Source organism: Orbicella franksi, chromosome 9 (genome assembly GCF_964199315.1).
Source record: "Orbicella franksi chromosome 9, jaOrbFran1.1, whole genome shotgun sequence".
NCBI lineage: Eukaryota > Metazoa > Cnidaria > Anthozoa > Scleractinia > Merulinidae > Orbicella > Orbicella franksi.
In genome coordinates this window covers 27,436,931-27,453,276 of record NC_138153.1, presented here as the reverse complement: position 1 = coordinate 27,453,276, position 16,346 = coordinate 27,436,931, and the positions used below count along the sequence as shown (strand labels likewise).

Sequence of the window (16,346 nt, the reverse complement as noted above, 5' to 3'; positions counted from 1 at the left end):
CAAAAAAAAAAAAAACCTGAATGACAGTTTTTCGTAGTCGGAGCGAGATTCTTATTCACTGTATTGGCTGTGCAATCAACAAAAATAAAAAATCCAATCTTTCTTTTCCCAAAACACCGGCAAAAAAATTCAACTCTCACAGTGTCCCCAGTAGTCTGGAAGAAAAATATGAAGACAATTTTCGCCTCCAGAGAAGGATACCTTTGTTGGTGGTCAAAAAACCCTTCAATCAGCGCACTGAGAGATTTTCGCGGTGTATAAAATATTTATTTCTGATTTCGCGGAAGTTTGCACTTGACGCTCTTAATATTTTTTTTATTTTTTCAGCTAATTTTGAACCGTTCTTTCCAGGTTTGTTTGCTTTCGTTTTATGTTGATTAGAATACTCCATCTTAAAGTTGTAAGCGTTTTGTCATCGCTGAACGCTTTGTGTAATGTTAGGAATATGTGAACAAGGAAATGCAGTCAACAGAATTATAATTTATGGCCGAACAAATCTCAGTCTTCTGAGGCTTTGCAAAACGTCTCATAAGCTCGGTGTAAACTTGGGGAACAGTGCTTAACAAATCATAGTATTTTACAGATTGCTGACTAGTGAGAAAGAAAATGAGCCGAAGTTGAATCACAAATATTAACTTGGTTTTTCACCGTTATTTCAATGTTTGCTTTATTCGTTTTAACTCATCTTTTGTTAACCTTAACTTAAACAAAATTAAATATTATCGCGCGCAAACGTTCGATACATTCTTTGTCTCCCTCTGTCTCTCCAATGATAGCGAAAAGATTTATAAATATCGTCTGTCTCACCCCATTCCGTCAGGAATCAAATAACCTGTACCAATTTTATTATTGGTACCAAACTGAGCAAGATTCTACTGCAATGAGGGGAGGTCATCTAGTCTCAATTTTCCACTCGAAATTTCCTGTTTATTATTATTATCGTTTTCAGTTGGAAGAACTTGTCTTCGCTGCATGCGAGTCAAATTAAATTTACTATTTTTTTGTTTTGATAGTCAGTTTTAATTACTTAAAAGGAGCTCTCCGGCAATAAAGGGTCGATAGTTTGTTCTAGAACGTCGTGATGTTTGCTTTTATAATAATGGGGTAAAAGAGCTCTGTTGTCGCCAATAATAACTAAAAAATTAACCAATCTTGATCGAGTTTTGATGTAGGAGTGACAAATAAGTAAGGTTACCGCAAGCTGAAATATACCAGAATGGAACCCTCTGCCTCTCTCGTGAAAAAAGTAGGAAAAAGAGTTAAAACGATCAACCTCCCGCAGGTAATAAATTGGTGTTTGATTTGCTTCGATCAAACAAGGATAAGCTAAGGTCCTGTTCACACTACGCGGGAGGAATTTGAAAACGCAGCTTTACTTCTACGGTTAGGTCTACCGGTTAGGTCTACCGTCCACACTAATCCTACACGAAAACGGAGCTTTTCGAAAACTCTCTTCAAACCGGAGGAATTTGAATAGGCCGGCTTTGCGTTGTATGTATGTATGATATTCCCTAGCCAGAGGTTTACTCGAACACAAATGGCCGGCGGTGATTGTTGCGTTTTCACATTTCTGCGGCGTAGTGCGGACGGAAAACATCTGATGCGTCTTCAGAGTGAAACCTGTGTTTTCAAATTCCTCTAGCGTAGTGTGCACGGAGCCTAAAGTTGCCAATAATACCTTTTAAGGCCTTATCCGCGTACGCTTTTTCACTTTCGTACAACCTTTTTCGAAACAGCTGTACGTAAGTAAGTAAGTAATGAAGTTCAGCAGGTAGGGAGGTGGGAAGGCAGATAGATAGGAAGGCATACACCTAGGTAGCAAGTTTACACACGTTTATGCAATGTTAGCTTGTAAACTCTAGGAAGAGTGAATTATCCAACTTAACAAAACCTTCGAATTTATCTCGGAGTTTCTCCCAGTCTCCCACAACACAGGGCCTGCAATTTCACACGTTCGAGTGACGGTAACATTTGAGTGAATAATTTATTAGGTACATCTCATGCGAAGGAAACACCACAATCAGGAAAGTTATTTTAGCAAACTCTTTTAATTAAGTTTACCGGTACACACCCTTCGCTATGAAACCACACTTTTCTTCAATACAAATAGTTTTTATGCCAGAGTTGAAAAAGTTAAGTACCAAATATTTGAGTATGAAAGAACTTTAAATGAAATAGGCTGGGTAAGCTATTGAGTCACATTCAAAGTAGTCTCAGAATCAAGGGAAACCTTCATGTATTTGACACAACAGAGAAGAAGCATCTATGTAGATGCTTAAGGGGAATACGGACGTTGAAAATGGGCAAGATTGTGATGCCAAGAGGTGGTAACTTGATTCTTAAAAACGACCTGACTGGGAACATGTCACATAAGCGACACAGCCCTTTAGTGTAATTAACCAAAGTGATTAAAACTCAGTTACAAACAAAGATATTGTAAACAAAAACAAAACAACGTTGTTAACCGACAACACGAAACCAAACAACCACAAAATCAAGAGGAGAACGCACTGGGACCAATCTTTATCTTTTTATAGCATTTGATTGGCTGAGGCACGCCACGCTGATTGGCTCATCTGCTCGGGCTCGAGAAACTAGAATTAAATACTGACCACCGCAAATGATTGTGTTTCTCCTTTAGTTTTGCATTTATCTGCAAGTGTTCGATTATTCGAAACTTAAGACCTTAACTTGTGCTGGTCATAACCAAACCAATGTATTTGTGTAAAAACGATAACAAGGGCTTTAAAATTACCCGACCACTATATTAACTAACTACCCATAATATAAATTATCAATTTCATTTCAAAAATCCTCTTTTCTAAAAAGGTACGAGCCGTTTGACTTTTCCAGTGAGGTATAAATAATTCTGTCTTCAATTTTAAAAATGATCTTTAACATAATTCGAAAGGTTTTTATATATTACGAGTAAAACACCAGCAATGTCCCAAATTGAAATTCATTTTTTTTTACTATAGATGTTCAATTGGTACTTCGCCTTTGAGGCGTATGTCTAGGTCCACGTGTTCATAGGCCGCAATCGCGCGATTGCTCTTTGCTCTTTGCCCTTTGCACTCATCACATTCACAACACACTCTGATCACGTGAACCGGAACTGCAGTAGATGTCTGGAGAGGTGTTAACTGCAGTGTTATACTTCTGTCGATTTCAGATAAGGCAGTACTTTAAAGTCGATATCGTCAATGTACACTTCCTCTTTACCTGAAACTAGAAAGTATTTTGCGGTTTGAGACTATGACACTACAGTGGAACTTCGATTTCTAACGAGACGATATTCTTCGCCCCAGTAATAGTAAAATATAAGGAAAAGAACCCCGATATAACAAAACATCGTTATAGCGAACATATTTTGCCAGTCCCTTGGCCCTTCGTTATATCGAGGTTTCACTGTATTAGCAGTCGCCCCCTCGTTTTCTACCCTGGCTGATTTTAAAAAAGAAAACCTAGTGCACGAAAGGGTTAAAAAATCATGCCTACGCCGAATCACCCATCTCCCCTCAAAAGTCAAATGCCACCCCCCCTCTCTAAGCGGGCACCCTCCCACACTCTGGTCAACGAGTGGGAACCTTACCCAGTGTTACTTTAATCTCCAGTTCTCCACTATACGGTGAGTTCCAAAAGGGGAAGGCAAGTACGTTAAAATGTAGTAACAAAAGCTAACTTAGGTTATTATAATCTGTTTAAAAGAGATGCTTCTCTCGTGTCGCTAGAAACAAAAAGAGCAAAGTGGAAAGTGGTCACGCCAAGTTCGCAAGCGTTATTTAGATCGTCACGCAGAGTTCTTTCAATTATGCGTTGCGTGACAGTCCAAAATAACGGCTAAGAGTGAAGCTAAGTTTGAGCCTGGAACTATTACACATACGCTGGAGCCCCCCGAAAAAATCTTAAGTTAACCATGTACAGTGGGAGTGACAGGCCTGCTAGACTCTCCAGCGCGTATTTTGGCCTTATTTCATAGTTTCACAAGTATATCTATTCGTAAACACTTACTGGTCATTCGTCGTTTCATATTTTTGTTGGAAGATGGACGATACAACAAGGCTACAATCAAGAAAGCGACCAGAGCCTCGATACCAGGAAATACCGAGAATGCGCCTCTGAGGTACTGGGCACAAGGTTCGCCACAGGGTCTGAAAAAAATTCCAGCGTAATGTATGGGATCAGTAACGGTAGAAAACTCTCGAACAGTATCAACTGAACAGTCAAGATACAAAATTTAAGTCAAGGTATTTCGGGTTATTTGGTTTAGTTTCGTTAATTATGAACTCTAAACTTCAAAGTAACAGACCAACAGTCTTGAATTGGGCAAAATAACGGTCATATAAACATCAAGGGATGAAAGCTGAGCAATGACACTTTCATAGAATTTGAAACAAACTTGAAAAAAGTCGGTTTTTCAAGTTAACAGGAATTCAATCCGTTTGACTTAGTTTTCCCCAACTCTGTAAACCAGTCCCTTTCAGTCAATGCAAGAGACTGTCTCTGGAGACCTATGGTCTTTAGAAACATGGAAAAAGAAACCTCATCCATTGAGGCCGGTAAACTGAACAGGCAACAGTAATGAAATCAACTCACCCTTTTGTTTCGGGATAATTTTCTTGCAGTCCTAACACTATAAACCCAAGGGATGTTTTGTCCATCAAAGCACAAACACCGTACACAAAACCACTAGATTTCTGGAGAGGAAAAGAAATATATCAATGTTAAGAATACTTCATAAGGAAAACAAAAATTGACTTAATGATACTCATTGAATATTAAACCAAATCAATGTACGTTTTTCCTGTTTTCACGCAACTAAGAGAGTTTGAACATTCTTAACGCCCGAGTTTATAGAAGACAAGGGCTGTTACAAAAGAGCCGCTTTTTGCATTTTTAAATGTTTCTGTAATTGCTTAAAAAATAGTATGGTGATAAATGATCAATAGTGATAAATGATATCTTGTCAAACTCTCGCGAGATGGGAACACAGAGATCCTCAACTGACGGATATATATATTCATGATAATTATATTTTGGGATGGCAAACCTACTTTGTCATCACCGATTATTTCCGCCACCATGGCAAGTGACGTCACTAACATCATGGAGTTTCCCGCGCCCATGATGATTGTTGGCGCGTAGATCATATCTCTTTGTGACTGGGGGGTGAAATAAAACCACGTGGCACAACCGATAACAATCACCGCACCGGCACAAAACAGCACCTGAAACAAAATACAAGGGCAGCCGTAAACAAGAGAACAACTTTAACGTTAGGTAGCTCGCTGGGATTGTCTGGACACATGTAGACCACGAGTAGTCCCTCTGTTGCTTAGTCCGTCGTGATTGACGCACAACAAAACCGCGGGAAAAAATGGTCGTACAAAATCCTGGGGGCGAGAAGCGCGCGCTTCTTGGTCCCGGGATTTCGCGCGGCCATTTTTTCCTCAAGGTTCACTTACGGTCAAGTTCGAAGGAATAAGCGAAAGAGGGACTACTCGTAGCTTAGGACGCATAGTTTTGCGAGAACAGTCTAGGCTTAACCAGTTTAAAAATCTAGTTCTAGAATGATCCTAGTGTTTTAGATGAAGTAGTCTTCTATATTCTACTCATGCAACGATTTCCCACTACTGAGTCACTTGTATTTCCTCATACAAGTGAAGAGTGGTATAAATATGTAAATTCTCCCATCCAGTACTATAACGAATTTATGGAGAACAGTAGCGAGAATCTGCATTTTGAAGTCAAAGCTTACACGTATAGCATAGCCAGATATTTCAACCTACCCTGTTAGAGAAGTATCTGTTTAGTCGTTTTATAATCGTGCTTGTAAGAATTCCACTGATTAGAATCATTAAGGGGAAGTAAGCAATAGCTTCCTGTTAAAGAAGACAAAAAACACAAAACAAAACAAAACAAAAAATGAGGTTAGATCTCTCACTGAAACAACACACACACGAGGAAAATGAACACTAAGAAACGAAAGAAAATACTCACCTTTTCAAAATGGAGTGTATCTGTTAAGTACATTGGAAAATATGACTGGTTCAGATTAACTACATTTTGCGTCGTCATGTAGATCAAAACAATCTGGAATAAAAAGAAAAGATGCACTTCATCAGTTATTTGTGGACCTCCAACTTAATGATAACTCACATAACGCGACACTGAGCCATGGTCACGACGACAGCAAAGAGACCCTTCGATAAAGGGACCAGGCCCAGAATTCGTAGCCCCTACTGAGGTTGTACCTCCCATGAAGGAACACGGAGGCACGGTCCACACATAAAGACAACATCTGAGACTTGACGTAACCGGACCCTTCCAATAAAGGAAGGGCCACAAGTTTATAAGTTGTACAACTACTATTATGTGTTTTACCCTCTGTAAATAAAGACTGATTGATTGATTGATTGACTGATTGATTGACGGATTGATTGATTGATTGACTGACCGACTGACTGACTGACTGATTGATTGATTGATTGATTGATTGAAAGGGATAATCGTACCAGCAAGTTCGTCAATTAAAGAACAAAGGCTGTGAAAATCAATGTCGAACACCTTTTTTGGTGGCAACTATGTATAAGAATTGTATTTTACCTTATAAAAGTCAGGATTTTTAAACCATTGTTTCCACGTCATTTTACTGTCGTTCTGTTGTTCCTGGTTTTCCTGTCTCTGAAGTTCGATTTCAAGAGCTTGCTTCTCTAAGTCTTTACACTCTGGAGCACTGGCTGGGAGTAGAGCTTTTGAAGGTTTTTCTTTTTCTTGCTCTAAAGAAAAGAAGTAAAAACGATTAAGAAGAACATAGCGTCAAGTTTACTCGTTTTTCTTGTTCTGATGGTTGGTGCACGGCGTCCTGTCACTCTTAAATGAGCTAAGGCCCCGTCCACATTATTGAAAACGCAAATTTGAAAACGCAACAATCACCGGCCATTTTGGACTTGTTTGACTAAAACCACAATATTATCGTAACGCTATCGTTTTCGAAGGGCTCCGTTTTCAAAATGTTTTCCGTCCACACGAAAACGCAAGGCCGGCGTTTTCAAATTTCTCCGGTTTGAAGAGCGTTTTCAAAAAGCTCCGTTTTCGTGACGGATTAGTGTGGACGGTAGGCCTAACCATAGAAATAAAGCTGCGTTTTCACATTTCTCCGGCGTAGTTTGGACGCTTCTTAAAACAATTAGGAGTTCGTTATGAATGTTTTACAATGTACAGGTCAGCAGTGTAACCCTGTGTTCATACCTGGTGAGTGGTCCGCTTCATCTACACCCCAGTGAAATATTAAGGCGAAGAAACTTCCCGTCAGCATTACGATTATAGATTGATACTAAAAAGTAAAAAAGTGAAATATAGAGTTAGAAACAAATACCAAACAAACCAGGACAAATGATCATATGCAACCAACGTAGAAAAATGCAGTTATGGAACGGAACACTGAGTTCTGTCTGGTTTGGTTCAGCTGATATTCAACGTTTTTATTCCAGTCGATGCTGTCTGACGGAAACCTGGAAGCATTGGAAGTAGATTTTTGAAGTAAGCTCAAAAACCCCAGTGTTCTTTGTGAAAGACTGCTCCCCTGTAATCTAGGTATGTTATGACCTTTTCAAAATCGCAGTTAGCACAACTTGGGTTGGGTTATTAAATTTATCAAGGCCAAAACGATCATAAGTTAGTCCATAACGCCTTGGAAGCTGTGGTTCCTTACCGTAAATTGTTTTTGAGCTGATTCGTCCACAGTTTCTTCGCTGTTCTGTCCCAGAAGAATCCAAGTGACCACATACACAAACACTCCACATCCCAGCTTCAGTGCAGATCTGGAGAACAAAAGAAACTACATTTTGTTTGGAATTAAATTCGGGGGTTTGGTCCGTTATGATCAAAGTCGTTCCTAGGCTTCTCCTGGATAAAAATGAGGAAGAGGCAGACCATTAAAAGGCTGATAAGCTTTGAGAAAGAAGATATCAGGAGATGAAGAGATTGTGACATTGAGTGGGGTAATTGTAACAAAGTTTCCTTCATACAAAGTGAAGTCCTGGGGCCCGTTTCTCGAAGGTCTCGAAAAGTTTTCACACCCGGAAAGCCAGGGTAAAATCTCAAACCTTATGATTACATCATTTTAAGTTCTCGACGCGCCAGTGGGCGCATAAGATTACAGAGTTGATTTATTCACGTATCCTTAATATAAAGAAAGGTTCCCTTTATACAAGTTTTAGGCGCATGCAGCTCTCTGTTTGTAGATACAGATTGACTAAAAATGGCTCTGCGGGGCGGAAAAGTTTCCAGAGTTTTCGAGAAACGGGCCCTTGGCAACATACAAACATGCTCCCTCCCCCCGCCCCCGCCCCCCCCCCCCTTCCCAGCTCTTCTACATTGAAACAAAGAGACACGTCTCTTCCCCATGGGCTCCGCTTCGTACTCTACCGGGAAAACCTTGTAAAAAAGATTTCTACAGGACAAGCCGACTCTTTGTTTAATATAATGATAACGTCTACTGGAGAAATTCACTCTTTAACGCATTTAAAATGTACATTTACGAAGTCGCGTCACAGTCAACTCATGATAATTTTGGTTCAGGGTTCGAATTGAATAGAGATTGAAGGCTGTGATGTGTACCCCATGCACAATAGTCATCTTGACACAACAGTGCATTACGCCTTGTAAAACGCAAACAAAAGAGACGAAAGGAAAACGGTTTTTCTCTTACGCCGCGCTAAATTCGCGTAGCCTGGTTCCAGTGTCAGGAACTGCGGAAAACACTGGGTAACCTCCAAGACAAAATGTTCGAGTGTTCGCTTTCAATGTAGAGAAAACAGGGGCTAGGTGGTTGTTTTATGTTTTGAAGAGAAAATAAGCAAACAAACAACTGAATCTGTGATAAAATTACATCTGTCATCATTGAAGAAATGTTTCTCAATGATGATTTTTAAAACGTGCAGGTCGGATTTAATTCGCATAACCCTAGGATAACCACAAGACTATAAACCAACACCTTTTAAAGGTATCGGTTTAGTTTTAAAACAGATATCATTTGACGTCCAAAAATATCTCCTTTAAGCTATTCTGAGAAAATTGGATACATTCATAAGTTCACTCGTGATTTTTCCGGTGTATTCAATAGTTGACAACTGAAGAGATTCTTTTTGGTTAAATTGAATACTATCAAGAAAACGTCGGCGAATCCCATAGTGCGATGTGATAGACGGATTTGTTTTAAAAACATATCAGTGTGTGTGTTGTTGTTATTCTATCAACTGCGGATTTCCTGAGAGAATTCCCGGCACATTTTTCAGCCCACGGAAATACAGCAAACATTTACTTTTCCTCGCGCAAATAAAGAATGAACAGAGAAAAAAAAAGCTTCCAACAATATTGAGTGGTTCAGTTTCTTTCTCCAATCTTTTGAACTAAAAACACTTTTGTTGAGGTTTTCGTCATGAACTGAAGGGCTAAAAGAACTGACAGAAATCATGGCAGAAGTCACGAATTGCAGGTTTTCTGATCATCCCAAATATTAAGGACTCTTAAAGAGGCTAACACGTCCCACAAGTGAGTTCAGAAGGCCAGAAGACAATTTCCGCTGATCACTTTTCCCGCAAAGAAGAAGAACAAAATATGTGACCAGTCACAGTAAGTAGCAGTCACCTTACACTGAAGGAATCCCTTTTAAAGACACACGAGTTTTAATAGCATAACCTAGGGCTGAAAGAGAAAAATAATCTTCAATTCATCTTTTAACAGCTGCCTCTTACTAGATAACGATAAGGGAAATAGAAATTATTTTTGATCACCCATATTGATCACAGGAAATGACGTTATAAGATTTCAAAATCTTGAAACCCCCTATGTAGAGTTTCTGGAGTTGTACAAATGTCTAAATTCTAAAAGAAGAGTGCGAAATGCAGAAAAGCTTTCTAACTCGTAGATTAAGTTCTGTTATGTTTATACTGTCGAGAACTGTTAACGTTTCAGCGGTAAAGTTGCATTTTTTCGTTTGATGCTCAACTGACAGTCTGCAAATTGGTGTAGCATGTGGATCTGTGAGGTTGAAAAAATGTTACGAACGCAATGAAGGATCAACCTTTAGTCTACAGTTTCTTGCATAAGATATAGCAATAACAGGGTCATAATTGCCAAGTTTTAGAAATTGGAGTTTCAAAAAATAGCATTTTCCTAAAGAATTTATGAGACTACGCTTTGTTTCGCAGTTTAGCTCTCATTAAAGGCATCCAAAGAGGAACAACAACTACATCATCGTGTACAAAAGCGCTTCTTGAATAAAGGCACCCATCGAGACTACATTTAATTCACATGACTTAGCTTTCTGCTGCGAAAACTAAATATTTCCCATCGTTAAGGGTGTTCCGCAGCAGGTCCTTCAACAACTGGAAAAACACTCTCGGTTCGGGTCAAACAGGGTCAAGCCTACAGCGAGTTGCACCTCAAGCTTTCTTTGAGCCGCCATTTTGTTCTAACCTCATTTCAACGCTGTTGGAGAACGTGCGTAAGTGACTGAAACTTCCCTCTCAAAATTGAAACCATTTGCCGGTCCAATTAGCTGAGGCAACAAAGAAATTGACCTAAACCTTCAAGGCCAAGGTGATTAATTTTTTTTATGGCAACTAATTAAAAGCGTTGTAATACTCCGGCACAGCACGAAATATAGCCAAGGTTAAGCCATTGAATGCTACGGTTTCCCAATGAATCCATCGAAAAGGTTTTCACTCGATCGAAAGAAAATGGTCAAACTGCTCTGAAAGTGATGGCTTTAACGGAGGAAATGAGAGGGCGCTAGATCAGAAACAGCTTTAATATTCAAATGCAAGGAATCTGCACTTTAACGAGATATCGTCCTTCCCAAAGGGCATATTTTTTGTCTATGCTGTATTCAACCGGCATTACTCGAGTGGTAAACAACCTATTTGTTTAAAATGAATTTTATGAGAATAAAATAAAGCTTCTACGTATTGTGCCTATCACATTCATATCCGGACCCTAAGAGATAATAGACCATTTTACAGTTGTCTGCTCAGTGCCCTGGCCTTTGATTGGCAGCGAGGCTAGAGTTGACCTTGTTTTGATACAGACCTCACTGCTTTTGTTGTGTAAAACAAGTTGTTCTGATGCTAGCGAGGTACATTTACATGACAAAAGCAGTGAGGTCTGTATCAAAACAAGGTCAACTCTAGCCTCGCTGCCATACAAAGGCCAGGGCACTGAGCAGACAACTGTAAAATGGTCTATTTCATAGGGACAGCAATTTAAACGGTTTTTTTTATTAACAATTTTCGATTTAGCTTTTAATATTTCTCCATGGCCTGCTCATTCGAAACCGCAATTAGGTTGTTATTAGCTGTGCAATAAAGCAAGCATTGTTTATCAGTTTCGCATCGACAAGCAAATATCGGCTTGAAGTTCAAGGTTCGCATTTTCTCGAAAACAACTTTATTTTGACATTGCGTACATAATGGTTTGTACAAGACAATATCATGTGTTTTGCATGATTTTGTGAACAAGGGCTTCAGTGAAGCGTATCTTGTTATTAATAGCGCTGAACAAAAGATCTGCTCTTGCGATTCAAATGCTAAATTAATCTGAAGTCACAAGACACGTTGGTCACATGACAGTAATTTTTTTCGCGTTCCGGTCGCCTTCCGTGCCGGGCCGAAGGAAAACCCAGTTTGTCAAATAAATGATGCAATACCAAAAAAAATTTTCCCTGAAACCAGCGGCGATTCAAAAGTCCACATGATTATTCGAAGCTTATGCAAAGAAATTTCACCAAGGGGATCGGAGTCAATGTTGTTGTTTTGACATGAATGCAACTTGATGAAATATTTTTTCAGTAGCGGTAGCGAAGCGAGATTTTAAACCAAGCTTGGAACAAAGCCAACGGCTTATATAACACCGCCAACGGTGATCATCTCGGAAAATTCCATTTCCTGTCGATTTGCAAGCAGAATTTTATAAAAAAAATTTCCAACTCACCTTATTGCGCTCAGTTCCACGGCATCTTTTGAACGTTTAGCGACGTGCGGCATAAGAGACAAATGGCTGATTTCCACCATAGGCCAACAAACGCTGAACAAGGCTGCGAATACTCCATAATAAGCGACCGGCACCCAGTCAGGGCTATCTTCTTTGCAAACCAAACACGGGCTAAACACGAAGGGCCAAATCAGCGCGATTCCAACGCTGCCGAATAAATGCCATATCTTCCTGTTGCCGTATTTCTTGCTAATTTTCTTGGAGAGAGATTTGTCGCAACCGTAGCCTATGAATGGCGTGGATATCGCGTCCGCGATTTGCGACGAAAGAAAAATGTAACCGGTACCTGTGGCGGAAATTTTGACTATCTTGTTGAAGAATATGATGAGATAGGTGAACCAAGCTTGAATGCAAAGATCGTTAAATACATGTCCCACTCCATAGCAGATTTTTTGTTTCACTGAAGTTCTTTCTTCCTTATGAACAAGCTGTTCTTTAGGTTTATTGCGTCCGCATATCCACACCATTTTGAGTCTTCCCTGCTCCTCTCTAAATGAAGAAGATTCAAGCAAAACTGGTGGGAGCTATGCTACTCGCTTTCAAGGATGTTGGAAAAGAACTTAGGCGAAGTGACATAATACTTTCGGCAAGGAAAGCCCTTTGAATTTTTTGCTATATTTGGAAGCGTTCATCATAATCCATTGTTTTCACGACGTTATATTGACAGCTGTCAAAGAAGTGTAAGGAGAAAAGTCAGCCAATCATGCGCTTTGCATTATTCACTGTTTTAATCGCCCCTGAGGAAAGCGATGAAATCAACATCTGAAGGTTTATTTCACTGAGTAATTTTGCATGACAATTAGTGTAGGCAGGAAACGCGACGGAAGAAAGGCAGCAATTTTCGGTGAAATTTTCCATAGCTTCGTCCGTAGCGAGCAGAGATTCCAGTACGATTCCTTTCCGATGTAAAAAACATGTTCTATTTATTTTTTAGTTGCGTGGCTTTTCGGCTGTTTATGTACATTTCATAAACAAAGAAAATTTAGCTTTTATAATTTGCCTTCAACTGAATTCGATCCACGAACAATGGTGAGAAGCGCATTTTGTTCATTGCTAACTTTGTTTGCAACTTCAAGTTCGCTCTTTTGGGATCTTCATCCAACATTTCCAAATAGAGGAATATACGTTTAAAAATAGTTGCCGCACCACCACTTTCGATTGCGACCCGCTGTTCGGGTAGCGAGCGCTCGGGAGAGAGGACACAGGAACGCACTCGAGAGTATTCCATCGAGTTGAAACAATATGCAGTTTTAAAGATCGATTAAAAGTGCTATAAATACGTTATTTCAGAGGTTAGACGTGTTACCGAACGCTAAAATATTTGTCAAGCCGCGATTTCTATGTAGAATTTTCGCTATTAGAGTAAACTTGCCATTTGCGGAATTTAAATTTGACAAGTCACGCGCTAAAGGTCAAACCCTAGAGGAAAGATGATTCGCTGGGACGATTCGGTCTTTGTTAGCAAAAATATTATTTCAAATCGGCTGATCTGGAGGGATTATGAAAGGTTTATCAATGTGGTTGATAAATGAAAGCAAACGGAAAATGTGATCACGTGAAGTTACTAGGGTGGTATGATCCGATCCGCCGAGTGACAGCGAGCAGAATTTTAATATTGGAGGCATGCAAGAACCAGTCAATAATTGTTTACCTGATTATTCACTCATGAAATTTTGTGTAAAATGATGGTTTGTGATAACAGAATTATGGAAAGATTAGAAACTGACATCTAGAGGCAAATAGGAACATAACATTTATGGAGCTTGTTGACCTTGGAAATTTCACGTGTAGCGCCACGTGAGGTCAAAACGGCCCTCACGTCCCTCCCCCGGGAGGGGATTACGCCCTATAATAATCGGTGGTATGTGTGGCTCCGTCGCGTTGTCGATGGTCTGAAAATTGAGTATGGTTTTTTCTAGTTTTAACATCGGACATTTGAAGGCCTTTTTGACAGTTTACGCGAACCCAAAGCAGTTTCTCTATTTCAGAAATAAAATCTGTGATTTTCCATACCCTATTTCAGGACCGAGGCTAAAAATCGACAACCCATTCTGACATATCAAATTATAATGTAAGGCTCCAACAAATTAACGCAGCTAACCAGAAATGGCTTCCATCTGCGTAAACGTTTGAGAAGGGCTACAAATTTGCCAATGTTGAAGCGGTAAAAAATTATTTCCTTGTTATCAAGATACCTTATGCCCAGCCAGAGTGAAAAACGTACCCTATTTCAAACCAGAATGGTCAAATCAGACGAAAAAAGCTCAAAAAGCACACCCTTTTGGGCAGCACAAGACCTACATAACTCATATAAGAGAGTACCCCCGTCTCATGCTTTGCTGCACGAGTCAAGGCGAAGGTTCGCGCTCTCTCGCCGACACGTCTCTCGCAACTCCCCTTTGCTCGTGACGCAGTGTGTGAGGCTTAATATAGGGTGTCGAATTTTAGATCACGTCTAAAAGAGAGTAGAGGCTAAGTCTGAAATGTTGAGAAGGGCCCCACAGAACCTTACCAAAATTTTTGGGCACTGGGAACAGAAGAATATTGATATGTCAGCAACAGACTCAATTCTAGCTATCTCCGGTGTTTATTAATTAATTTTCTGCAGCCTATTCTTCTAGCAACGCCGTTTCACGCATCATTCTAACTTCATTTGATCTAGTAACGTTTTATGCAATGTGTTCAGGCAGGTCTAAGTTAAAATCCGGAGTCATATGGTCAGCCTCACGTAGATATGCGTACAAAGCCCGGATCCATGTTTCCAGGAAAGGGCTACAAATTTGTCAATGTAATGCGGAAAAAATTAGCTCCTTGTAAACAGGATACCCAATGCCATGCAGCCAGAGTGAACACCATACCCCATTTCAGACAAGTATAGTCAAATCTATGCCCTTTTTCAGACCAAAACAGCTCTCAAACCTAATCTCGTTCCCAGATCTCTTGTGGGCGAAGCCGAAATACCCTTTGGGACTGCACATACCTATTTACCACCCCCCCTACCCCCCAACCAACCCGGGCAGAGGTAAAGGCTCATGTGTTACGGCTCGAGCAAAGGTGAAGTGGTGAAGTTCACAGCTCCACTTTGCTCGTGCCGCAGCGCATGTACAGGCTATAGGGTATCGACTTTCCAAGCACCGCTGAAACTAGGGGAAATGTCTGAAATGAGCCCCACAGAACCTCACCAAAATATCGCAAGTAGTGAAAGGGGAACGGAAGAAAATTATGTCTGTGATGGTCTGAAAACGTGATTTTCAATTCTAGAGGAGTCTAGCCATATCCCGTGTTTATTGATTAATTTTCTGCAACCTCTATTTCTGTCAACGAGTTCCACGATCAGTCTGACTTATTTTGATCTAATAACGTTTTCTCCAATGTGTTCAGGCAGGTCTAAGTTAAAATCCGGAGTCAGATCGGCAGTCTCACGTACACTCTTTCTCCTTTTATGTATTAAAAGAATACTGTTTTTTCCCAGCCGAGGTTGCATATTCTTATTTTTCTGCCCATTTTAGGCTGAAAATATTCTAGTGATCCCTTTTAGATTAAAACGTATAACATTTCTGTTTTCGAATGTATTCGGTGTCTGGATGGTGTTGAAGTATCTGCAGGCATCGTAGCCTGATATCACGCACATGACTTCTTGCAGAAATGCCATTAGCATCAAACATACGGTTAATGCTATTTTTTATGCTTTTTGGCCAGTTTTGCCATTTAGGGAAGGGAAGAATTTTATACGGCTTAGTTAAAAACATATAATTGTATTGTATTTACAAATTTTTAACACAAAAAAATACATTCTTGTGGGTTTTCTTGTCGAAATTTTCTTAAAATTTCGCAAATTTCAACCTCGATATTCTCTTAAAACATTCTTGTAAAAAAGAAGTGTAGATATGAGTACAATTCGCGGATACACCAGGGATTCAAGGAGAGGTTTCCAGGATCAGTAAATAATTTGGCCTAAAGAAACTGGGAAGGAGAGCGCCAGATACCCCATGCAAGGCAAAGCTTTCAAAGACGAGTTAACCGTAAATTAAAATACCGAACCTCGCTACCGCCCAAGGTCACCTCCGAGAGGAATCGGAGTAGCAATAAAATTTCAATCGTGAAAAAAATCATACGGTAATGGTTTCGAGCGGGTGAACTTCTAAAAGTAACAAACCGAACCCTTTCGTTAAACGCAACTTTAGTTTGTCTGGTTACTTAGCAACATTGGAAACAACAGTCAACAGATACAAGAAGTTGCAGGTACCAAACTGATTTAATGGCTTTCGTATCTTAGACTTCAAACAAGAAAG

At 39.8% G+C, this 16,346-nt stretch overlaps 1 protein-coding gene across 1 annotated transcript; it reads right to left on the bottom strand.

The window, feature by feature from the left end:
- Positions 1–906: 906 nt before the first annotated feature.
- LOC145496522 (major facilitator superfamily domain-containing protein 12-like) lies at positions 907–16,343 on the bottom strand. Its single transcript, XM_081476217.1, has 10 exons — positions 11,995–16,343; positions 7,715–7,823; positions 7,252–7,336; positions 6,607–6,779; positions 6,001–6,093; positions 5,790–5,882; positions 5,055–5,228; positions 4,597–4,697; positions 4,012–4,151; positions 907–3,228 (listed from the first exon to the last, which is right to left on the bottom strand). The coding sequence occupies exons 1-10, from the start codon at positions 12,519–12,521 to the stop codon at positions 3,152–3,154; spliced, it is 1,572 nt and encodes a 523-aa protein (XP_081332343.1). The 5' UTR covers positions 12,522–16,343; the 3' UTR covers positions 907–3,151.
- Positions 16,344–16,346: the final 3 nt, after the last annotated feature.

Bases quoted from the DNA above. Each gene is read 5' to 3' on its own strand.
- LOC145496522 (XM_081476217.1), bottom strand. From the start codon at position 12,521: ATGGTGTGGATATGCGGACGCAATAAACCTAAAGAACAGCTTGTTCAT. The intron at 6,780-7,251 runs GTATGAACACAG...TCTTTTCTTTAG, and splicing joins TGAAGCGGACCACTCACCAG to AGCAAGAAAAAGAAAAACCT. The intron at 6,094-6,606 runs GTAAAATACAAT...TTTTTATTCCAG, and splicing joins AAAATCCTGACTTTTATAAG to ATTGTTTTGATCTACATGAC.